The sequence below is a fragment of the Actinia tenebrosa genome, unplaced genomic scaffold (assembly GCF_029948245.1).
Source record: "Actinia tenebrosa isolate PJP-AT-01 unplaced genomic scaffold, QUT_ActTen_1.0 PGA_scaffold10__47_contigs__length_13832649, whole genome shotgun sequence".
NCBI lineage: Eukaryota > Metazoa > Cnidaria > Anthozoa > Actiniaria > Actiniidae > Actinia > Actinia tenebrosa.
Genome location: NW_028292570.1, coordinates 13,793,391 through 13,818,299, shown reverse-complemented (window position 1 = coordinate 13,818,299; position 24,909 = coordinate 13,793,391). Strand labels below are relative to the sequence as shown.

At 37.2% G+C, this 24,909-nt stretch overlaps 2 protein-coding genes and 1 long non-coding RNA gene across 3 annotated transcripts; 1 reads left to right on the top strand and 2 right to left on the bottom strand.

Annotated features, from left to right (window-relative positions):
* Nucleotides 1-309: 309 nt before the first annotated feature.
* Nucleotides 310-6,456, bottom strand: LOC116288277 (uncharacterized). Its single transcript, XM_089026728.1, has 4 exons — nucleotides 6,417-6,456; nucleotides 4,038-4,344; nucleotides 3,441-3,590; nucleotides 310-2,276 (listed from the first exon to the last, which is right to left on the bottom strand). Exons 1-4 carry the CDS (start codon nucleotides 6,426-6,428, stop codon nucleotides 2,086-2,088), a joined length of 660 nt encoding a protein of 219 aa, XP_088882854.1. The 5' UTR covers nucleotides 6,429-6,456; the 3' UTR covers nucleotides 310-2,085.
* Nucleotides 6,457-20,019: 13,563 nt separating this feature from the next.
* On the bottom strand, nucleotides 20,020-22,839 carry LOC116288276 (uncharacterized). Its single transcript, XR_016119233.1, has 2 exons — nucleotides 22,730-22,839; nucleotides 20,020-20,099 (listed from the first exon to the last, which is right to left on the bottom strand). It is a non-coding gene; the product is annotated as an uncharacterized LOC116288276 (long non-coding RNA).
* Nucleotides 22,840-22,950: 111 nt separating this feature from the next.
* LOC116288275 (uncharacterized) lies at nucleotides 22,951-24,635 on the top strand. Its single transcript, XM_089027090.1, has 2 exons — nucleotides 22,951-23,470; nucleotides 23,834-24,635. The coding sequence occupies exons 1-2, from the start codon at nucleotides 23,134-23,136 to the stop codon at nucleotides 24,193-24,195; spliced, it is 699 nt and encodes a 232-aa protein (XP_088883216.1). The 5' UTR covers nucleotides 22,951-23,133; the 3' UTR covers nucleotides 24,196-24,635.
* Nucleotides 24,636-24,909: the final 274 nt, after the last annotated feature.

Sequence of the window (24,909 nt, the reverse complement as noted above, 5' to 3'; positions counted from 1 at the left end):
CCATAGTGATAACGCAAACAAACAATTTTTTTCAAATAATTTGTTTATGTTCCTAAAAAGATTATAATTATAATTTTTCAAAAATTAATTTCAATAAAGATGATGATTATACTAAATAATTCCCCAAAAAATTAATTTAAATTTTTAAATAACTCGGCTCCTAACTCGGCTCCCAACTCGGCTCGCAACTCGGCTCCCAACTCGGCTCCCAACTCGGCTCCCAACTCGGCTCCCAACTCGGCTCCCAACTCGGCTCCCAACTCGGCTCCCAACTCGGCTCCCAACTCGGCTCCCAACTCGGCTCCCAACTCGGCTCCCAACTCGGCTCCCAACTCGGCTCTCAACTCGGCTCTCAACTCGGTGTTTAGTTTGTCTCGGCAATTGTTTGATAAAAAGAAAGTGGAGTGGAATGGTATAAACATTCAGCTATTTCGCAATTTGAAGCATATTTTCAACGGAAAATGGAATTAGAAGTATTTTCTTGACCAGGTAAAAGCCTCCCACCACTCAACTCAAACTCAACTCAACCGCTAACTCAGCAAATAGCCAATGCCTTTTCAGTCTTTCTTGGTATTTTTCCTTACCCATTAATTCTATCTATTTATGGACTTAAAATTACATAAATTCTATTTCATAAAGCTTTTCAAGTGTACATTTATGTGACATGATATCGTGTGGGCGAACAGACTTACGGTTGTGGGCTAAACGGTGTGGGCCAACTGACTTGAACTGCGAGCTAAAAGTACCTTCATTCCTTCAACTCGTGGGCACATTTCCTCGTAATTCCTTAAGATGAAGCTTCCACAAAACAGTTTTCACCATTACAGCCTTTTCTGGTTTTCATTTATCGCTTTTTCCAATTACTTTAAGCCAACAATCCAACATCTTATCAGCGTCTTGCACAAAATGGCGCCTTAGCGCGCGCATGCTGCCGTTAGAAGTCACGTGACAACAACACAGGTATCCCGAATAATCAGAGTGGCCTTTCGAAGGCGTGGACAGGAAGCCCAAACAAGGTAAACTCGTTGGAGCAGCAAGAACACTTACGCTATTTTGCATTGTTTTCTTGTTTGCATGTATTATTTAGCATTCTTTTAACATCTAACCCATACTTTTAACTGAATAATAAATGATATTTTTTCAACCAATATTTCATTTTCGCCTAGCAGTTTCTTCTAAAGTGAGCTCCCTGTGATCCCCAATGGAAACTGAGCCACATTACTAAAGAACAAAATTTAATATAATGCTCCTAAATGAAAGTATGTGAAATAAGCCTTGCGACAAAAAAAAAAACACTCTACCCCACTGTATTCATTTATGGCATCCATAACATGAATATATATAAATACAACATTTTAAATCTTGTTCTCAAAACAATGACACGTGGGCTGATGTGGCTGAACTTTGTTTGAGAGCGGCTTCTTGAAGTTATAAAGCGGGTTTTCCATGTCATATGCTGATGCTGTGACGTATGAGGAGGTATTTATGGTTATTTGTTGTTCCTTGTAATTCGAAATACCGGGTTTTATGTGAAAACTAACTCCTAACTAACTTAATAATGTATCAGTATAAGAGCAATGAGAAAAACAATGATGGATTTTAAATGCAATTTATCTGTGACAGTAATGTTTTGTATATTAAGTGATTACTCTTCTTACGTCACAACATTAGCATATGGCATGGAAAAATTCTTAAAACTTTAAGAAGCTGCATTTAAACTAGACAATTTTTTAGTGCTATTCGACATCTTACCCCATGTGGAATTAATACTGTAAATATTGTCAGAAGGGTGATAGGCACTTTAAATCATATGTTAAGGCCAGTACCTATATTCTTTAAAATGATTATATTTTGTAAATATAATCGTTGTAGTTGTCATTCTAGGTACAAATTATCATTGTTATTGTTGTTGTTACCTATTGGTTGCCCTACAAATTGAGCCGCATTCCCACGTAATGCAAGGGGTCTATTCCTAATTCTTTATCTAGATACTTGCGTTATTATTTATTTCACGTCAACGAAATAATAAAACTGTAAGAAAAAAATTAGCTAGTGGCAGTTCTAGCAACGGTAACAAAAGTCATCTCAGCCTTCGCTGTCATCGTCGCGTTTGCTGTCGTCGTCGTCTTCGCTGTCGTCGTCGCTTTCCCTTTCACTGTCGTCGTCGCTTTCGCTTTCGCTGTCTTCGCCCCCTTCGCTGTCATCTTCGCCTTCGCTGTTGTCTCTGCTTTCGCTGTTTTCGTCGCTTTCACTGTCATCATGCTTCTCGTTCATAACTTTAAAATGCAAGCAATAAATTTTGTCTGCTGAAAAACTTAAAATTCATGGCATATATATATTTTCATATTTTTCATTCCCGAAAGCTAGAGATTGTCATGGGCATTGTTCGCGTGCATCCTCAGTTCTAAGCATGAGATATAATTGGGACATTTTCTAGAGTTCTGTGAAAAATAAGGACGACCAATTTATTTTTCAGTAAAAAATGGCTTCTTATTGACAGTTTTCCATGTTTGCGTTGTTCGCCCTTTTTTTACCCATAAATAAACAACGAAGAGCGTCACGCATCGCACTTGGTCAAAAACGACAAGAGATGGCATATGAAGACAGATGTAAGATACTCAAATGGAACTCTTTGCAACTTAGAAGGGAATTCCTCTCTCTAGTTGAGTGCTATAAGATTGTACACAAGATGAACGGTCTAGATTTCAGTGACTATTTTGAACTTTGTAAAAGTACGAAAACGAGAGCTAATCACCAATTTAAAATACAGACCAAATCTGCTAGAGTAAATTGTTACAAATATTCTTTTTTTGTGCGAATAATCAAATCTTGGAATGATCTTCCTAATAACGTAGTAAATCATACAGATGAACCCAACGTAAATAAATTTAAAACAAGACTTAAGAAACACATGAACATTTTTCGAAGTTAGCATCGTACATATATATATATATATATATTATTAGTCCTCAAAATCATTTATTTATTTTAAATTAGGGGACTTATATAGGGCTAACCTCAATGTCTTCCTTTTCAAAATATGTAATCTGCATTTTTTTGAATAAAGTATTATTAATATTAAAATAGTGAACTTCCACGCAATCTGGCGGCTAATCAAAGTCAAGGACCAAATTTTTTTGGCTCATTTAGCTTCTAGTTTGATGTACTTTCATTAAGAAAAGTTCTTAAAAATCTGATCTAGGATCTATTGCCCATGAACATCCTTAAACTAAAAATGCTTATACAGTGCTGCTGTGACCGGGCCAATTAAACTAGGCAGACAAGAAGACTGACCAATTAAAAAATACAAATATAAAATTGGCCTCACTGCCCAAAGTTGGAATGTATCGTTTTTATTTTACAATTTGATTGGTTCTCGCTTTCTAGGTGGCCACGGTTTTAGTTTTCAGACTGTAAAAGCTTGTAAATGCATCACATACCTCCATTAATGTCTAGAAGACAGATTTTCCGTGTTGGGTTGCCGGTGTTGTTGGATTTTATCCAATATGTTCCGTTACCAACAAACTCATCACTCTCTAGTACATCCAGACATGATTTGCCTGGAAGCCCCTTCATCCCTTTAACTGGCTCTATAAAATGTAAATCATCATTTTCTGTATAACATTCCATGATCATTTTGGTTAACATTGCAACCGTGTTCAGTTCTAGCCAGCTGATCTGAATTAGTAGTGATTTAATAATGACGTCAATACAAAACTGATGTTTCACATGATGCCTGCGAAAGATGGTCGAATAAAAATGATTTTAAAATGCCCTTCATACTGCAATAAGAGTATAAGAGTCATTAAATATTGACTCTCTGTTATCAAGCGTTTTTTTTTTTTTATTATTAATTTTTTTATTTTTGACTGGAAATCCATTGTTTCGAGAGGAAAAGTGACACCTCAGTTCTGCAACTTTTATCGATTCTGATTGGCTAATATCTTTTCTCAGATCAGCCGGTCATGCCTGCGAATAATACAGGCAGCCCAGTGAAAGCCTATAGGGCATCTTGTTTATATTAAGTCAGTACTTACCAGGAGTCCTGAAGAAAATATTTGTACAGTAAATGTTATGCATCCTTGGCACAAAGCGGTGAGGGCGTGACTCTTTAGACTGTGAATTTAACTCGCACTGATTGGTTAGGAGATTGAAATTGATACTGATGCACAACTGGTGGTTTTTGCACTCCTGCAGACATGACTGATAATCCTTTTTACCAACTGATTGGTAAATGTATTTTATTAAAGCAAAGCCAAATTCTGAGTGAGTAACTTCAGATTTACAGTTCTTTTTGAAGGCGGCATCGGTTAGTACGAAGAAAGTCACGCAACAAAACAAAACCTGCAATAAAAAAATGGAAAAATCTAAGAATTCTTGTACAATCAATACCTTAGGCACCCCCTTGTTTCTTAATTTTAAATTGCTGCTGTTATTGCTATTACAAAAGAGGGGGACAATAAAACTAATTTTGCTTGTTGCAATGTTTTTCCAATGCAGCCCACATGTAATTTCCAAGGGTAATACTTCATCATTTCGAAATTACCGCTCATTATACATGGGACGTCTTTGTAGTGGTTAGAGCATCCGACGGGTATCTGGAAGGTCAAGGGATTGATTCTTATCAAGAACTCTATTGCTTTTTTCCAAGTTACTTTCAGCTAGTGACAAATGATAAATAGACCTAATTACTTTCGTACGTACAAATGTTTTTTTCAGATGTTTTTACACATGATTACTGATGAACGAATAAATTTTAGAATAGTCCCTTTTATCATTACGTAAATACCGCTGTGTTTTAAGACTAAAGACTCATCTCCGTAGGCTTAGCCTCGCTTAAGAGTAAATCATTTGCAAATGTCAACTTTAATGTAAAGAATGTGCAGCTTGAACAATACCAATGTTTTGAAATCCCACGGACTTTTTATGGTATCTGTGAATAGCTGACTTATAAACGAAGCTAAGACTGTACAAATGAATCCGTGGTCTTCAATAACAGCGGTATGCATTGAATGTGAAACTGGTGTATAGGGATAAAGAAACAATTCTCTAGAGAACGTCATGTTAACATCACATGCATGGTTTGAAATAGGTAATTTACGAAATTTTAAAAAAAATACATCATACCTCCAGGGATTTGGCCATTAAAAAGCAATTTTGAATAAATAACCGGATTATTTTATGACACTTAATTTGTAATTTCACTTATCATTGTAATTTTAATTTTGTATGTCATAGCTGCTATGGCTTTTGACAGATTTTCCTCATAATTGTGCTGTAACTGTGGCGGATTTAGGGGGGGTTCATTGGGTGCAAATGAACCCCCACCGGCTGGTACCTTGGATTTTTTTTTTTTAAATGAATAAATAAAAGTATGGTGGGTCCGCTTTTTGAAAATTAGCACCTTCGCCCAAATGGGACTGGTGGATAGGTTATCCTTATCAGGAGCGCCCCTAGGCCAGTGATGTGCTTCATGGGAAAAATGATGATGCAAGAGGACGTTATTGTTGTGCCAAGATTTGCAAAAATGAACCCCCCCTCTTAAAGTCCTGGATCCGCCACTGTGTAACTTCACTTAAACAATCTTGAAGTCTCTAATAAACACTGCTTAACATTAGTTTTCCGTTGATATTTCGCTGGAAAGTATTGTACAGTTGCAAATTTTTAAAGAAATCCCAGTCATTATCTAGCCTACAACAAACATCGTTTACGTTTCTATACATTTGTGAATCAAGTATGCGCTAGAATTGAAGAAAAGAGACAAAAAAATCAATTCGAATTTAAAATATTCATACTTTAAGTCTGTCAGAAGCCAGCCTTTGGGCTTCATAGAAATAAAATAACTCAAGAAGTTAGTCGAAGAAATTTATGAAAAATAACCAGTTTGTCTGGAAAAACAGGTACGCACCTATTCCCGAAAAATTCAAATTAGTTCAAACGCGGAAGAATATATGATTATAGGATCTTTTTTCCCTAAAACAAACAATAGCTTTATGTAAAGTATTGTGTTATTTAGTATCCAAATTGAAGTGCAATGAAAATGTTTTTAAAGATTACAGGGTGATCTCAAGATTTTTATTGTCAGACTAGAGTTGACCAAGCAAACTTGCCAGAGGGCACAGACTTTGTTGTTTATTCCTTGGATTACTAAAAATGACCTCAACTTGTACTTGTAAATCTAGAACTGACAAATGCAATGACCAAAACAATCACATCCTGCAATTCTTTCTCTTATCAATCTTTAGTGTTACGAACGGTTTCGGGTCGAACCTCTTTCGGTTTTCGATTATAATCGAATTAAAATCTAATCAAATTAGTAAAGAATTCTCCTAAAATAATGTTCGACGACACAAGCAGTAAACTTGTGCACTTATAAAAAGTGTCGATTACTTTTTTTCTTAATATATTTAACTTACCAAACTTTGCATTTTGTTCGACTTTAGTTTGTGTGGCTTTATCTTCATCGCAGCAAACAGTATGATCATAATACAATTTTGTAGAAGGCTCTCGACCAAGTTTATTACGTTATGTTGAACAGTAGGGAGTGACTTGTGCGTTGTATGAAAGACAATACCTATTTTTTGTTGAAAATGTACAATATAAAAGAAGAAGAGAGAAAGAAACAGACCTTTTCACCAACCCCTCTTCGTACCCCGAAACCAGCGCCAGCAGTACAATTCGTGAAATTAAATGGAACGCAAGGGATCTCTGGTCTGTCGAGCCACTCATTTTATTGGACCTCGTCTTAGACGTTCTTACAAGTCAATTATCAGATCTAACTACACAAATTAGAGCAGATTCAGGTTGACCAGAAGGACTTGGCTATGTCGGTGTGGCTGTCGGTCGGGATTCCTTACTCGACCACTGTCCTGTACCTCTCAGTACAATCCGAACTACAACCTTAATTAGTTGTTCACAATTAAGTACAAGATTGAGTGCACTGAAATAGTTAAATTGCTCGTCCTTACATCACCAGGTAATCTAATCTGAACTGATTCTTTTTTACTTCACGTATCTAGACAAGCTCAACCTTGGTGGTTTGAACGTTTTGGTTAATTTGAAAGGGGTTTGTAGAACAGGAAACTACAAGTAGATCTCCAAGGCAAAACATTCTCGGTTACTAAACTAAACACGTAGACTTGCAGACTCATATACGAAAAGCATTATTTATGTAAACAAATGAGTCCTAAAATTCTGTTGCATAACAAGTTCTGAACCTAAACAAGTCATTAAAAATATCTTTATTTAAGTGTCTAGTCACTCTAGCATATTCGCACTAATAGACTCCTTGCAGAATATTCCCAATGCAGCCCAAATCAGAGGACAAAAGCAATAGAATCTTACTCTCACGAGAACTGAAATTTATTGCTTTGTCCAGTGAGTTGAACGGCTTTGGGAATTGCTGGAATTCGAACCGGTCTGTTGAGGAAAATTTTTACTCTCACGCACTAACACTACATTCAATCCACACGAAGCTCAGCTTACATGTTGATTTTTGTTTAATAAATTTCAACATATCTGCAGCATTGTCACAGCAATGCAGTTCAGCCGGGCCTTTCTTGGAGTGTAGCAAACTTTATTGTATTAGGGTTTTTGTATTGGTATTTTGTATTGGTTCAAATCCCGTTCAAGACTCAAATTTTTTCTGAGTATTTCATTTTGCAGCTGCATAAGTTGTTTGATATACTGCGAGGATGAGCTCAATTTGATACCTTACAACCGCAGTATGTATTGGTATTGTTTAGCTCCAGTCTCATTGTCCTCGGCCATTGTTTTATTGTCTTCAAGGCTCACGTACCCTGGAACACCCAAGAAAGAGCCGTTCTGCCTAATCAAGTATTGAATAATTCTTCCACAGATTTGCAGCATTGTGTTTTATACGACTTACCAAACTCTAAGCTTCGTCTGACTTTAGTTTGCGTGGCTTTATCTTCATCGCGACAAACATTATGATGATAATACTATTTTGTAGAAGACTCTAGAACAAGTGATAATTCGTAATGTTGAACAGTAGGGAGCAGTTTGTGAGTCGTATGAAAGACAATACTGCAAATCTGTTGAAATTCTATTCATTAAAAATCAACATGAGGTTTAATGGTGGCATGCATAGAAGATTGAATGCGTATACGTAAGGTACACTAGATCTCTCTGAAAATTTACTTTAGTTTTTGTATTTTGTACCATATATTTTCTGTCTGTAAGTTCAATTTAAACAGAGCCCCATTCAAACCAGCTTTGCTGAACTGGGCACATCTGTATGAATATTGTTGATAAATAAATAAATAAGTGGTAGTCTGTTTGATGGTGAGTAGAAAGTGTCCTCAATTAGTGCGAAAACGCTAGAACGAAAAGACACTTTAATAAATAGATTTTCTATGCCAGATAGAGAGAGACACCGGTATTCTAAATGATAAAACAGGGACAGGTGATAGACAGGGGATGTGTTGGAGATCCCCATGGGATGGTAGGGACAGTCCTTTCGTGACAGCGGACACCATAGACCAACGCCGGACATGTGTGGTGAGCATATGCGTGGTGGCCCAAGCTTGGTTTCTGTGGTGTCTTGTTATAAGGAAATGTATGGGGATTCATCAAAAATTTCAATAAAAACATTGAAACGTGAAATAAGCCTCGAAATTTTACCCGATTATTGAAAAATAACACTTCTTTCACTCTGTGCGGTTATTTTTTGAATTTAGCCCGTTTTAAGGATTTTTTCCCCCCACCAGTGGGGGCTAAATCAAAAAATAACCACGCAGAGCGAAAGAAGTGCTATTTCTATTAATATAGCAATGGTAATAAGTCGACAACTTGTGATTCTGTCTTTCGCCAAAATAACTTTTTTTTACAATAGCTTGCAAATTTCCGGCGCGCTGATTGGTTATTTTTTTATAATCAATAAGAGGACATACAGATAAAGCTGACGTCGACGAGCACGCGCTCTTTCCGTTGGTTGTTTTGATCGCTAAAAATGAGAAGTTTTTATCGTTTTTGTTATTGTAAAAACAAATAAACATCAGTTTTTTATGTGTCTGTGCTGTCCTCTTTTTGGCAATAAATTTCGTCATCACATTGTCAAATTAGTATGCGGACCCACACTACTTTGACAATGTGATCACGCAATTTATCGTCAATAAGAGGACAGGCACATAAAAAACTGATGTCTGTTTGTTAAGTAAACGCGTTTTCTCGAAACAAAGCAGTAGTGTTCGACTTGTAGTTGGTCTAGACATACTACCCCACGTGATACAAACGCGATATATTGAGCATCATTAGCATCTTTGTAATAATATCAATATGATCGCGATAATTTTGTCTGACTTCCTTCAAAGCATCACTTTTAACCTTGGCTTCCAGAGTTTCAGGCATCTCGCTCCAGCCTAACGGTGATTTCGGCGCTCTCTGAAAATGAAATAAAATAAAAAAGAGCCTATACTGACACGGAATCGAAATATGACGGCCTATTTGAACAACTGTTGTGCTCGTGGACTCACTAGTGTCTCACACAAGTGAAAACATGCGCGCTTTTATGTTTCTACGTGAACACGATGCTAGCCAGTCCAGAGCAATATTTATTCATGCGTTCACTTGCAATGTATAGCGTCAAACTATTCTATAAAATAAGGATACGAGGGTTTGAATAAAGTCTGCTTCGACAAAAGGAAACGCTGCGTTGTTGACAAAATACAGGAAATGTTTCCAAAAAAATTGTTTTATTCATAACAAAATAAAATAAAGACATCCATATTCTTTTGATCGTGAAACTCCGATGGATATTGATTACTCGATATAGACATTATTCTTAAAATAGTTTCGCATATTCAAAGTATTTTGACCACCAGAAAGCCCCTCGAGTTAGTTATATAATTACAATAGTTTATAGCCGACGCTAAAGCTATCCGCGGTAATAACAAAGCTTATTACTTTGTCGGTACATCTCAGCGGATGCTAAGAGCTAGCTTTTAATTGGTCTGAACTAAAGATAATGTATTTTTAAACTCAAATGGACCTAATTTTGTCGTGTACCTTGCAAGTATCATGTCATCGATATGGTGTTGTAATGAAGGACGCAAGTGTTGTTAACCAACACAGGTCCGAATGAGGAAGTCGTCAGGCCAGTGTTTCTAGAAACGCCTTTCCGATAAACAACAACAACAAGAATAAGAATAAGAATAAGAATAAGAATAAGAATAAGAATAAGAATAAGAATAAGAATAAGAATAAGAATAAGAATAAGAATAAGAATAAGAATAAGAATAAGAATAAGAATAAGAATAAGAATAAGAATAGATAAGAATAAGAATAAGAATAAGCTAAGAATAAGAATAGAATCACGATCCGAATAGACTCCGATAAGACTCGCATCCGCCTCCGCCCTAGCATCGCTCGCCTCCGCTCCGCTCCGACCCCGCCTCGCCTCCGTGCCTCCGCCTCCGCCTCCGCCTCCGCCTACTCGCCTACGCCTCCGCCTCCGCCTCCGCTCCGCCTCCGCCTCCGCTCCGCACTCGCCGTCAGCCAATAATCGGATTATGTGTTCGAAAATAGAGAGTTTTAGACTGACGTTTTTTCTTCTGACAAACATGACCACGTTTTTTATCGTTTTCCGTTTTTCACTTTATATTTTGCAAATGTTCTGACAAAAGCCAAATATTCTGTTGTTTAAATATATAATACTAGGAGATATTGGTGGTTGTTTTTCACTAAATTTAAAGACGTTTTCATTGGTCAACTGATATTTCGCTCTTCGTAAACGAGCTATATTCTAAAACTATCTAAGAAAAAAATAAAAAAGAAAGAAAAAGAAAAGAAAGAAAGAAAAAGAAAAACAGAACGGCTTGTTTTATGGATTGGTATCGATGTTTGATGCGGTATATCAATATAATCACGTCTAAATTTGTATCCTCAGTTTCAAATGCAAGTTTTAATACCATAATAAGTAATATTTTTATCTACAATAAATGTTGAAATTAAAAAAGAAACGTCTGGACATTTTTGCAAAGAGGACTCTCGAACCGTGAAAAATGCATAATGTGAAAAAGTATCCCTTGAGCAAATCGCGTTGGAAATAAGATTTCTTGATTTGATTACTCGGTGTATTTGAACTCACTGCTTCATTTTAGAGGGTTTGAAGCAGTAGAAAGTTCATCAAAGTTAAAATCTTAAAGTCTTTGCAACACTTTTACCAAGCAAAAGCCAGTGTAGACGATGTAGGACAGGTGATGTTCATACTTTTTGGGTTTGGCGGTGCTGCAGAATTTAGGATGTGGTGGAGTTTGTCAATTCCCTGATTTGGTAGGCCAAATAGAAAACTATCGAATGCAAGAATCTAGTTTAGAAGTACCAAACTCATGCACATATTTTCCAGGAGTAGATTGATCCTAGTATATTGATTGGGAAGTCCGGGTGACGTGAGAGCGCTCACGTCTCATCAATGCGACCCGGGTTCAAATCCCGCCAGGCTCGATGTCTTTAGTGAGTTGCTTTTGTCGTGTTCTTCGAGGGTTTTTCTTCGGGTTCTCCGGTCAGTCCATCCTTCACATAAAGCAACGCCTACTAATTTCAAATCGATCATGGAAAGAGGGCCACAGCTCATTGTTACCCACTCGCTTTTAAGTGCCGCTACCCTCGTGAAAACAAAATGAACAAAGACAGTAGTTTTTATTGTACTTAATAATTCATGTAAAAGTTGCATATGAGCAAAGGTGATTTAAGCAGATTTGCAGATGTTATTTATCTCAATGTGAAAGTACTCATGTAAAGATGTTTGTCGCTACTTAGTTAAGCACTCTACTATTGACAAAGACCTAGACCGTAGTCCTCCTAAATCAGGGAAAAGAGGGAATGTTCGTGTTCACAATCTAGCATCAACCGAATGCGAAACTAGAAAATATTCTGCAGAAAGTGGAGCTTCTACAATCCTTAATGTTGTTGATGATCAAAATTGTTGTGCAATTTGTAATTTGACTTAACATGGGACCCATTTCCTGTTGACAATGTCTTCAACTATAGGTATAAGTTTTTTCCTTTTCCATTACGATTTGTCTTACTATGATATTCTATTGTTTCCCAATTTTCTGTTTATTATATGTACATACATTTTTCTCCTTCGTTGTTAAGTTAATGAAAATGACCGCGTAGGTCGAAAGCTTTTTAAGATTATAAGAAGTTGAACCAAATTAAATTTATTGATTGCCTTTCATATACACACGCGTTTCTCTTTCACATACAAAAAGATAGTTTGATTCTTTAGCCCTGGATTGATCAGAAATAGTGTAGGGCTACACAGGGTTACCGCCAGAAAGGTTCCTTGCGGTAAAGACTTTTCACCTCGGGGCATGTGGGCTACACCAGGTAATCTGAGTCAGAAAGCTACGCCTGCGCAGTAATTGCCCAAAACAGCATTGATTCATTAACATAACTTGGGTTATCATTGAATATAAAATGATGTTAGGTTATACAAAACGGAAATATAACATTAGAGACTTTGCATACCCAAAGCAGTCCCCAAGACGGGCACATTGTTGGCCGATGTGACTATACACTAGCACTTGTGAATATGATGCTGTCTTGGCAAAGATCTTTTGAAATGATTTTCTTGGTGTGTATAGTTGTTGATATGGCTAAAACCTGTGACAAAGACGCACATTGTAAACCTCACCAGGTTTGTTGTGGAAAACGCTGTCGATCGTGGCCTAAGTGCTTTTTAAACAACGACAAAGACTGTTATTATGACACGCATTGCATCAAAGGAGAAGTTTGTGTGTCTAGCGTATGTAAACCTCGAAAACTGCTTGCAACTTCGTGTAAGACTAATGAGGACTGTGACAAACGAAATATTTCAAGCCCGCATGACAGGGATGTGAGTCACGTTAAATGCTGTCAAGGGAAGTGCTTGGACATGAAAAACTGCTTGCAACTACTTAAGATTAACTCAACGCTAACGACTCCGACAACATCTCGTTCGATAAGAGGACCGTCTTTGGAAACCGTTAATTATACAAGTGTACTCGAGTGTATGGATGGTAAATGTAAAGAAACAAAAATGGTTGATCATTCGGAAAATACGGAAAAGTCCGAGATATCCGATTCAACGCTATTATCTTATAAGAGAGGAATACTCTTGGCTGTTATTCTAATAGGATTGGTTTTTCTTACACTGATATGTTATTATTGCTTAAGAGAAACCAAATACGCTCAAAAATACTGCTGTAGTCGAGGACAAGGAGATGATACCGCTATTTCAAACAGTAGCTGTTCACATCAAGTAGGAAATCTTTCGACAGTTTTACCACTAGATAGTATGCATGCATTCACCTGTAGGAACAACAATCGATTTTCACGAGCCTCGTGGATGTTATTTCCAGGACTTTATGGACTTAGTCAAACTAGTACTATTGACGGAGTTGAAGAGAGAAATCGTGAGCATGAACAAGACTGTACTAGCTCTTGTACTAGGAGGCCACCATCGTATAGAAGTGTTTGTTTTGATCAAGAGCTACCGCCGTCTTATGATCAAACGATGAACTGTGATCACTGTCAGAATCATCCTCTTTACAATATACCTGAAGCTTTGCATCGTACAGGGATTAATATTTGATTTTGCAGTAAAATGAATGCATAAAGAACACAAGTTTGATAGTATAATGTTTGATTAGCTTTCAGTCTACGAATAAAAGTAAAAGAAAATAATCGTCTCTATAGTCTTTTTATTGTTGTTCAATCACCTCTCGATATAAAAGTAAGAAGATGCCGTCGCCGTTAAGTTTTTCGTTTTTCACTCTCACTAATATAACGACGGAAACCTGGCCTAGAGCAAGGAAAAAATACCTTTCTCCAAGTATCACTGAGTGTGAATTTTACGACCCGGCTTCTGGCAAATGCCAAGATTTGAAAGTAAAGTCAAAAGGGGTGCTCAGTCTTAATGAAATAATTGTACTAATCTATGAAAGCATATGCTGACCTATACATTTCATGAACAGGAAGTACATGTATGAGTTGATATTTGTAAGGTTATGATAGGATTTTTGCAGTGAAATTATAGTTTGTTAAAGGCAACCGGACAATTTTATAATGGACGGTTGATCTATAAAAACATCATCGGCTTTACGTATTAATCTTTCTCTTTTAACTAAGCGAGATGGATCAATATGCCTTAAAATTGTAATAAGATACAAAAACATACGCGCTCTTCAAAAAAGACCCGCTAATCTATCGGGAATAAATTCGAAGTAAATGATCCATTTAAAAAAACACTCAGATTAAGTATTTAACGAAAGCACCTTTGAATTCATAATTTGCATACAAATTAAAGACACGCTAAGCGCAGACATAATAAATATAGAAACTAAGCTGAGACCACGATATCACATCACTAGTAAAGTCTAATAGCTCGGTAATATTCAGTTCTAGTGTTATATAGTATATATGGGGCTTACCGCACGAAAACATAACAAAATACAGATGAAACTATTTAGTCTAAGGACGAATGCCTCTGCTTTCTGAGGTCTCGCAAGCTCTTTCAATCAGTTAACATTTGCAGATAAGTCGGAAGTCGGAACTCCAATTATTCGTTGCTAGTGCCAATGTCTTTTAAGACAATTCTTGGTCTTGATTGGTAGAATTCATATGTGTGTCACGAAATCTAACCTCTTTTGACTTCTTATTTATAATTCTTATTGATCAGTCCTTTTTTTATATTTGTACTGCTTTCATTCAATTAAAAATGTGTATTTGTGAGCGTTTCGTTAACAAATACTTAACTTTTTTTTATATTTGAAAAGAAACTTACGGAAATACCAATATACCTTTTAATTTTCAGTGCTTTTAATTTATTTTCTTGCTAAGATGTTTTTCCTATTTAGCATATTTGATTATGCAATGTGTAATTAGGGAAAAACTTATTCTAAACAAACTCTACGAATCCTAGAAATATATTGAATATTTAATTAACCACAGTACAGATGAATTTTATGATTGTAGAAATATATAGTTCGTATAAAAGTGAGCTTATTTTGTCGAGGGTAAACGAATAAGCCGACCAGGCTATGCGGTTTAGATTACTCCCCTAAAGCAAGGATAAAGCAAGTATTATGTACCGCAGTCAAACTTCTGACCCCCTATAGAGTTTTCGCTATCGGCCAAACTGAGCTGCCATGCGAACAGAAGTAAATATCAGTGCAGTGAAACTAGAATTTTCTAATAATTCTAAAGTAATAATTAGTGCCACATAGTGTTTATTAGATATCTATTCCTATTCATCTGCCTCTTGTTCTTCAAATTTGTTTATGATATATTCTTGAAGTGTTTATACCTTTATATTTTGATAGGTGTTGTTTTTTAAGTACCTTCATTCGAGGTTCAGTTCATAATTTATTTTTTTCCAGCATTGGGCTGGCATATGTGTTCATGGCAATGTCGTTATACTTGGCAGTTTAAAAATAGAATCTAAACGTTTTTTTTTTTAAATCACCGACCTTCCGTGCCAAGAGAGCCTACTTCCAAGATGTTTTATTTTAATTTTATTTTCGATTCCACCTTTGAATTTGATTGTCGGCTCTTGTGAAGAACATCGCTGGAAGAAATATCATTTGTCGGTTCTTTTCAAGGGCAATTAAGAGCTTTATAATTGGTCTGAGATGTTGAAGAACTTTGTGGTGACAATAGATAACTTAAAGCTCCCCGGGCTAATAATATCAGTTTCATGCATGCTTTTGTCTTCCATGTGACCAAGCGTGACAAAGTCACTCAAGTAGGGTAGGTATAAAAAGATCGTAATCTTTTTATTTAGATATCAAGGGGAGAGGTTTTCAAATTCTCCCGAGCAAAGGGGTTATTTACAAAGCGCTCAAACGTGCCCCCTTTACCCAGTCTATCGGTGCTTCTTAGATTAGCCATTTCCTTTGTTGACGAAAAGACTAGGACGAGATGGCATTTCAGTGAATTGGTGGGCTGTTAAGGGGACATATGTCCAAGAAGATGACGTCTATTTCGTCCCTTAAAAAAGTCCCAAAATGCACTGCAAATCCAAATCGACCCAGTCTTGTACTCAACCTTGGGATGGCTAATGACGGGTGACTTAAAGACGTGGAGATCCTGAGGATTGAACTGTGGACCTCTGTCTGCGAATACCACGCACTATAATCAAATGAGCTACACCTGTTCCTGGCATTCTTTGCTATGTAGTACAAAAACCGGCAGTATGAAACTAACTTGCTAGTTAACCGGTACGTATATGCGTACGTAGACCTAAACTTAGACTTAGGGGGCTTTCATTTATTAGCACATTGGGGGTGGGGGTGGGCAGAATTGCCGGGGGGGGGGGGGGGGTTGAGTTATTTTGGGAAATTCCATAGGGGAGCTTTTGTGGGGGGGGGGGGGGGGGGGGGTTGTTCAAAGTTTGAGTTGCATTTCGCCAAGACGCTTGCGAAAATCTACTGAAATACATATATATAGTATATGGATTTTTTAAGTGAATTGAAACAAATAAATTTGCATGCTATTTATTCAATGCATATAAAATTACAATAGCCTATTCTATTGCTCATCCTCATCTTCACTAGAAATTTGCCTAGGTTTGTCCTTGGATCCTCCTTCGTGATGAGCAATGATTAGTTTGATTTTATCCTTTCTTATTTTGCTTACTGGCTTGAAGACTAAAGGCCTTTATATACTTGTCAAGTTCATAGAAAAATAATGTATCTAACTTTCTTTCTTCGGCGGGTTTTCCAGTCATAGTGCTCAAACTTTTTCATCTTTCTTTGTAGAGTCTGACTTGCTTACTTTGCTTGATTAGCTGCAACAGTATTTTCATGGATATGCCTCACAGCATTGACTACGTATTCCTCTGCAACTACACCTACTTGCAAGAACTTTGTCATACGATATTAGAACATTAGTAATTTAGTAAGAAAGGAATACATTAAAACACAAAAGAAAAAGTTCAGCTTCAGTGATCTTCTTTTGTTTTTTAATGTAATTCCTATCCCACTAAATCACTAATGTTCTATATTCGTATGTCAACGTTCTTGCAAGCAGGTGTATATATTTCTTAGCAAATGATTTAATGCTCTGGTCATCTTTGAGATTGAGCTTTCCTTCCTTCATCAGTTTCTTGATGTTTGCTCTGGGTTGAAAGTCATCTGCGGGTCGTGGCTTTTAACTTGAATCATTGACATTAACATTATGTCTGCTTTTTGATAAACCAAATATATTAAAATGGTTTGCTTTTAATACTGCAGACTTTTGAATTGTGTTTATAGCAGCATCAACACATCTATAAAAGGCAGATGTTTTCTATATATTTCTTCAAACATGCAAATCAATCAGTTTTAATTTTCAACATTGATACATTGCAGATATTGTTTACAAAAAACACATTACAAATTGTAACGCATAGACCCTGATAAATGTACATTCTCACACATGATGAGGACGTTTGGGTGCACAGCAAATATGTTTTTAAATAAAACAAATTAGTTGTACAGGTGGGTGTGTGTGTGTGGGGGGGGGGGGGGGGGGGGTTGAGGAATTTTGCAAGGTAGTGGAGGGAGGGTTAGGGAGTGTTTCCTTATAACATATGGGAAGCTGGATCATGTTTGTGGACTGTTACATGCAATTTTGCCGAACCCTTCCCCTCCCCCCATAATAAATGAAAGCCCCCTTAGACCTAAACCTATATAGACCTAGTCCTAGACGTACGCTAGACCTAAATCTAGACCTAGACCTAGACGTATACTACACCTAATTCTAGTCACACCTAGACTTACACTAGACCTAATTCTAGACCAAGGCCTAGACGTATATGTAGACTACACCTAATTCTATTAGACCTAGACCTAGACTTACACTAGACTCAATCTTAGTAGACCTAGACCTACTTCAACCTAATCCTATGTAGACCTAGACCTTTTTGAAATAAAACAGGACTTAATGCCCTTGGCACTTTTCAGTTGTTTACTTTGGCCCCCCTCACCTGAATAATGTTGTTCTGGTGACAGATTGGTCTTGTGGTTCCTTAAGATGCAACATTGGATAGGTTGAAGGGCAACACTTTGGAAGTACAAGTAATCACTCAACTTAGTAAAATTTTTGCGGTTTTGTAACAGCCAATAAGCCTGATGCGAGATGACGTTTTACCCCCGACTCTATACCATAATAGTTTTTAAAATTCTTTCATATTAAAATTTTTGATTCCTTAGAGAATACCGGAACAATAGTCATAATTAAAGAACAAAAGCAGTGTGAAAAGGATTATGGTCTAGAGACGGGGGTAAAACGTCAGGCTTATTGTGTCCAAGATTGTAGACCACGTACAGTGGCGCATACACTAAGTGCAGTCCACTAAGAGATGGAACAGTTTCTCCAATTTCATCTCAAGAGCCTGCGTTTCTCCTGGTAAGCACCGAGAAATGAAGACTCTCACATATCCACTCTCAAATGAATACTCCATTTTCGAGTTCTCTGTTGCTCAGGGTTAGCCTCGACTTTGTGCAGAATACTCATGGATTCCAGTGAAGGTCCGTGGAATTTCAAAGTGTTTGTATTGTTGAAGTTGTGCATTCATTACTTTGCCGTTGGTATTTGTGCATATTTAGACATTGATTTGAGGCTCCTGAGTAAATGAGTCTGTAATCAAGGAACACAGAGGTAATGTGGTAAATGGTCTATTTTCTTTAGCTGTTCCAAAATTGAAACAGCCCATGCGCATTATTCCGGAAGTAAACTGACACGAATTTAGGTAAATTTAAAATGTGACGTAAAGTGTTGTCCATTAACTTGTCTTTCAAAGGACAAAGGGAAATAAACATAACGTTTGTTGAAAGCCTTTTCTGATAATTTGGAATATCACAATTTTTGATTTTTTGGGGTGAAACCCCCTTGTTTTGTTCTTCGTGGTAGATTTCTAAGAACAGCTATTCACTAAACCGGAAGTCCAGAACACATAACGCATGCGCTATAAAATTTACCAGAATTCTTGATACGTCTGGTGGATTATGCCAGAATCTTCGCTTCTCGGTGCTGACCAGGACTAAGCAATCACTGAGGACGAGATTGGGAAAACCGGCTTCCTATTTTTTCGGGTAAGCAAATACTGTAAAAGCCCGCATAAAAGAACCAGTGGATTAAGAACCACGCTGAGATCTAGCCAATCAAGTACCCAATATTCAAGAACCACTTCAGTCTGACAAATGAGACAGGTTCTTATGTGAAAACTTTAACAAACATGCACAAAGCATGTTCTAAGGGTCATTGGGAATATTATAGTGTCAATGTTAAACTGAATAGAAAACCTTCCACGGTCACAATAGCTCACTTATTTATAAAACAGATTAAATTAAAAACACCATATCAGTAACAATTGGTTTTGGCTTGTAAATAAAAACCTGTTAAGAGCCTATTAAGCCTGATTTCTCTGCAGAATCCGAATTTATAAGAACCTTTACAACCTGACTGCGGAAAATAGGGGTTCCTTTACACGGGTTTTTACTGTAGCGGCTTGCACGTCAGATAAAAAGATTAGAGCTTTAATATACAGCGTATTCCAATGGCATAGTAAATCCTTTTGTTGTCTTAGTTTAAAAACGCTTGGAAGATTGAGGGGAGCCAGGTGGTTTTTGATAGCCTTCTTAGGGAATTTTTTTTACTGGAGAACGGTGGGATTTGTGTGGGGAGGGGAGTCATAAAAAGAATCAGTCTCGGGGGGTGGGGGGCATTTTTATGCAACAAAAAACGGAGTCCTCAGATCTTTTTGTATATGCTTTACCAAGCTAATCACAATAACCCCCCCTCCCTCCCCCTCCCTGATAAAAAAGGTACAGTCTCTTAGTTGTTTATTCACCAGCCAAGCGTCAAAAGAGGACTATAGAATTGAGGGGGGAGGGGTGAGGACAGCCGGGTGAGAGCTTTATGGCGCGAATGTTTCCGCCATGTCTACAGAACCGCACTAGCAATCGGTCGTTGGAGACCCATGTTTAAACCACGAAGAGTTTTTTAAATGAAACAATAGAATTCACCACCGAACAGATTCAGACATTTTTACTAAAATAGAAGCCTCAACCTTTCTCTGGCTCCGTCAGGCATCATCAGTAAGATAACAAACCCTGAAACCAAAAAGCAAACGAAATTCACTAAACAGTGTGGTAATAATATGATTGTTAATTTAACGTTTCTTTTCAGTAAAAAACCGCACTCAGACTCTTTCAGTTTTGGTTACCATAATTGATTTGTAGACAAGGACAGCATTACTGATTTCAATCAATCGTTATCTGGTTGTAAAAGGGATTCCTTTAATTCGCTAGGCTTCTCACATCAAAACTAGGGCTAGAAAAACAACAACGACAGCGCCAACGATAATATCACCACCATCATCATCATCAGTATTATTATTAATAGTATTATTTATTATTATTATTAGTCACCAACAGTCCTCTCGTACCCAGACCACACTCACCACGCGTCTCGCTTCTCCCGTTTTAAAAATGCGTATTTTTTGCCAAACGTCAAATTTTCTTTACCCCTGCATATGGTGCTTTTATGAATGGTTCTTGCCTTCATTAGACTGCACTTTTCGTGCCATGGGACTAATAATTTCAATGAAGGGCTCAAATGAAGGGCTCATTAAACTGAATTCGGCACCTCAATAACCAGAAGCTCCATTCAGTGAAATGGCTAGCCGACCACGACTATAGTCTGATAAAGCCGAGCCAATATTTTCAAGAGCCGTGCATTTTGAAATAACTCATATCGAGTTATTTAGTTTTGCGTGCGAATCAACATTCAGGATTTCACATGAGTCATGGGTCATAAAACGATTTCAATAAATGACGATGCTTTTAACACAACGTTTTTTTTCTCTTTCAATGTTATCATTCTCTGTTTTATCATATGGCAATATCTCAGTTCTTTTGGTTACCCCGCAGAAAACGTTTTGAATATCATCTGTTTTCCAGAACCTTTAAATTATCGTATTGCGGCGTTTGTAAAAGAAATTAAGGAGAATTCACGAAGTCTGTCGTCCTCAAGGACACAAAAAGATTAAATACTCCCAACCTCAAAAATGGGAAAGTATTTCCAGTGGGTAACCACATCAATTTGTGTTTAGCATGGTGTCTGATCTTATCGAAATACTGAGCACGAAGTCTTCCATTGAAACCGTGCCTTTTAGAAACATTATTTATTCACTGCGCTTCTTTAATAAAACAGAGCTTTTATTTTCCATTTGTTTCCAATTAGAATTAATTGAAAGAAGATTTTTCCATTCAAAGAGGACGGAAAGGAAAAACAAAAACAAACAGGTTTTTCCTGCTTTCCATTACGAACTTCGATTTTTTTTACCTCCGGGATTTACATTGCTTAAATTTAACCACAAAAAGAAACACGCTTTTGTAAAAGGTACGTTTTTCGTCGGAGTTACCACAATTAGTTAATGATGTATGTAGTAATTCTATAGATAGATTGATATCAATAAATCGAATGTTATTTTTTGTCCGTTCTAAAATGAAAACTTGTAAATGGATCGGCAAGGCCATGTCAATGGAATATTCTATCGTCCATTAGTCCAAATACCAAGGCAAGGAATAAACATTCCCACTCAAAGCACTTAGCCGAAATTCAACTCTAACTCGAATACCGACACTAGACACAACGTATCCATTTTGCTAGCGGAAAATAAAAATGACATATAGAGCGTCTAGGCTCAGCTATTGACTTGATATTACCTATATCAAAATGTTATCGTATGCTGCAGTGATACCTGTCCTAGCAAGCTACATGTATTCATGATGCTGACGTTTAGTAGTAAGAGAGTGTATATACCTTTATTTACATAGAAGAATTTGACGTTCCAGTATACAATGGGAAACGATAAAGATAAACTTATTTCGGAAGGTTTTGAGCTGAAGATTACCATCGGGAGCATTACTACTTGCTATTTCAGAGTACGAGGCAGGGAAAGGTGTAGGGACGATAGGTAAATCAAAAGGCCATGCATATCTGAAAGATCGCGTCGCTTGTTTAATGTACACACGGATAATCCTTTTACATTTGAAGTGGCTTTTGACCGATCTCGCTCAGTCATAGGCCGCGCTTGAGTGAAAATTAAAAGTAAAAAGAAAATTTTATGATTCGTTTAAATGCATAAAAGTAAACATTACATTTCTTTAAGTTCGGTAAATCATTATCCCTAGTGGATTTTTCCCTTCCAATTCCTCCCACAAGCTACAAATTTGCATGCATTTTTAATTTATTCGTTTTTAAAAAGTCGGTACAGGAAAGACAATAATTGCCCTACTTTTGGTGTGCTTGAAATAGGTTCCTCAAAAATTATTTTTTTTCATGATTTCAGCGATCGTTGACGAGAAATGGCTTCTTTGGCGGCGTTTTGATGACGACGGTTGAACAAAACCATTTCATCTTCTAAAGGTTTTATATTTCTATTTTATCTCACAACACAAAATTCAATAGCCTTAGGGTGCGGGAAATCGCTTAATAACTGAACTATGTTTGAAAGAGGTTGACGAGAGACAAAACACGCCGCATGAACGATGGAATCGCCCAAGGCTTTCGGCCAGTGATGAATTCAATTTCCTTATTCAACTTTTCTTTTAAACAAAAGCGATTTCCAGATGCTAGTAGAACTGGATCCCTGAGTAATGGAAGTGCTCGATAGCAGACATCATAGGCACCGCCACTTAATAAAATTATACATACAACTAACTTGTTTCAAAATTACCTTCCTAATGAAAGATCGAAGTAAAGCAGTGCCTTTGAGAAAAGCCATCAACGGAAACACCAAGATGGACACCCATCTAAAGAGATTTTACACACTTTCGTGATCACCTTGTTTACCCAATTATGTAAATTTGTACATTGGTGTCATTCATGCGGCCTATCCACCACAGGATATCTGATATTCTAGCTTTTCGAACATGCCGCTGTCACGCACAACACAAAACAATGTTCTAGACAAGACGTACCATTGGAACACGCTTTATTTCTGTCGTAGCTTAGCGTCCGTCGAGTCGATTTGGGCTTGTCATGTTCTCAGGACTTAATTGAGACTTCAAGAGGTATTAATCGTATCCTTAAAGAAACGCTGGACAATACCGGAAGACTCCGAGGTTTTATTTCCCGATTATGCTCCTTCTTACGCCAAGTCACACTGTAGTCTTTTTCGTACTTTGTATTTTTGGGCATCTCATGGACACGGCACTGAGTTGTGACAAAGACGCACGTTGTAAACCTCACCAGGTTTGTTGTGGAAAACGCTGTCGATCGTGGCCTAAGTGCTTTCTAAACAGCGACATGGAGTGTTATTATGACACGCATTGCATCAAAGCAGCAGTTTGTGTGTCCAATGTGTGTAAACCCCGAAAACTGCTTCCAACTTCATGTAAGACGGATGAAGACTGTAGCTTTCAAAAGCATTCTAAATCATTTGATGGGATTGTGAGTACCAGTAAATGCTGTCAAGGCAAGTGCTTTAAGACGAAAAGCTGCTTAGCGCTTAAGATTAACTCAACGCTAACGACCCCGACAACATCTCAAGCGATAGGTGAGCAGCCGTGTTTGGAAACCACTAAATGTCCAAGCGAACTAGAGTGCATTAATGCTAGATGTAGAGTGAAGAAGGTTGTTGACTCCGCGAAGAGAAACAGTAAGGAATCTGACACGACCTTGTCAAAAGCTGGGTTTTTGTCGGCGGCTATATTAACAGCAGCAGTATTCTTAACCATTATGTGTTTTTGCTTCTTAAAAGAAACTAAATATGCTCAAAGACATTATATGCGTCGAGCACAAAGAGAAACTCTAACTCAAAGTAATTATTTGATTACAGTAGGGCAGCCTTCTGCCGTCTTTCATGATCAGCCTGATCAGACTCATTCATCGAATTCTAGAAATAACAACCGAGCTTTTCAAATTTCTGCCTCGTGGATGTTATTTCCAGGACTTTATGGATCTAATCAAACGGAACGTAGTCACGGAGACGAAGAGAGAAATCGCGAAGAAGAAGAAGGAGATTGTAGTAGTTCTTGTACGAGGCCACCATCGTATAGAAGTGTTTGTTTTGATCATGAGCTTCCACCGTCTTATGACGAAGCGATGAATTGCGATCACTGTCAGAATTACACACACAATATAACTTTAACTACGGGTTGTAATATACAGAACGACCAACAAAGTGCATCGCTGGCTTAGAGAGATTTTATTACTAAATGATGCTCCTATTTAGGATATAGGTGTATATATATATGTACATCTATCAATATATACTAGACTAACTGTGCTATATTGAAATTCCATTATCGTTGTCAAAAAGTGAAGTTTCACTTAATATATGAGAGCAACCAGAATACAGAATGTAGAAAATCTCGATTGGCAATAGTCGTGTGTTTTATTTGGAATGAATATAAATTGTAAATAATATTCTCGAGAAGATGAGGTTTGAAATGAAATAAGTTACAATTTAAAGTGGATTGTTTGGATGGCTGGGAACGTCTAAATACAATATATGTATTATTCATGGTTCGCAGTAGAGTCAATCAATTAATATGATACCTTTGGTGCTCATACAAAAGAACACTAAATGCTAGAGAGTTGGTCGCAAAAATTAACAGATTAAATCTGCTTAAGAGCAATCAACACCCTCATCTCTGTCTTGCGCGTATTAATGCAGAATGTGTGCGTAGAGCTGTCGAGTGAAAAAAAAAAGTGGTAAAATTCAGGCATCAATTAACTCTACCGCATGATCGGCGCCACACAATCGCCGGTCTTATCATTAATAATGGAAAAAAAACATGCCTCGAGTCATGTCGGGTCAAGAAAGAAATTCATTAACGTTTTGAAATTATCAACTAGCCTTTTACCATTTGTTTTTGCACGGAAGGCTAGAAATCAAATAGTGTATTGTTT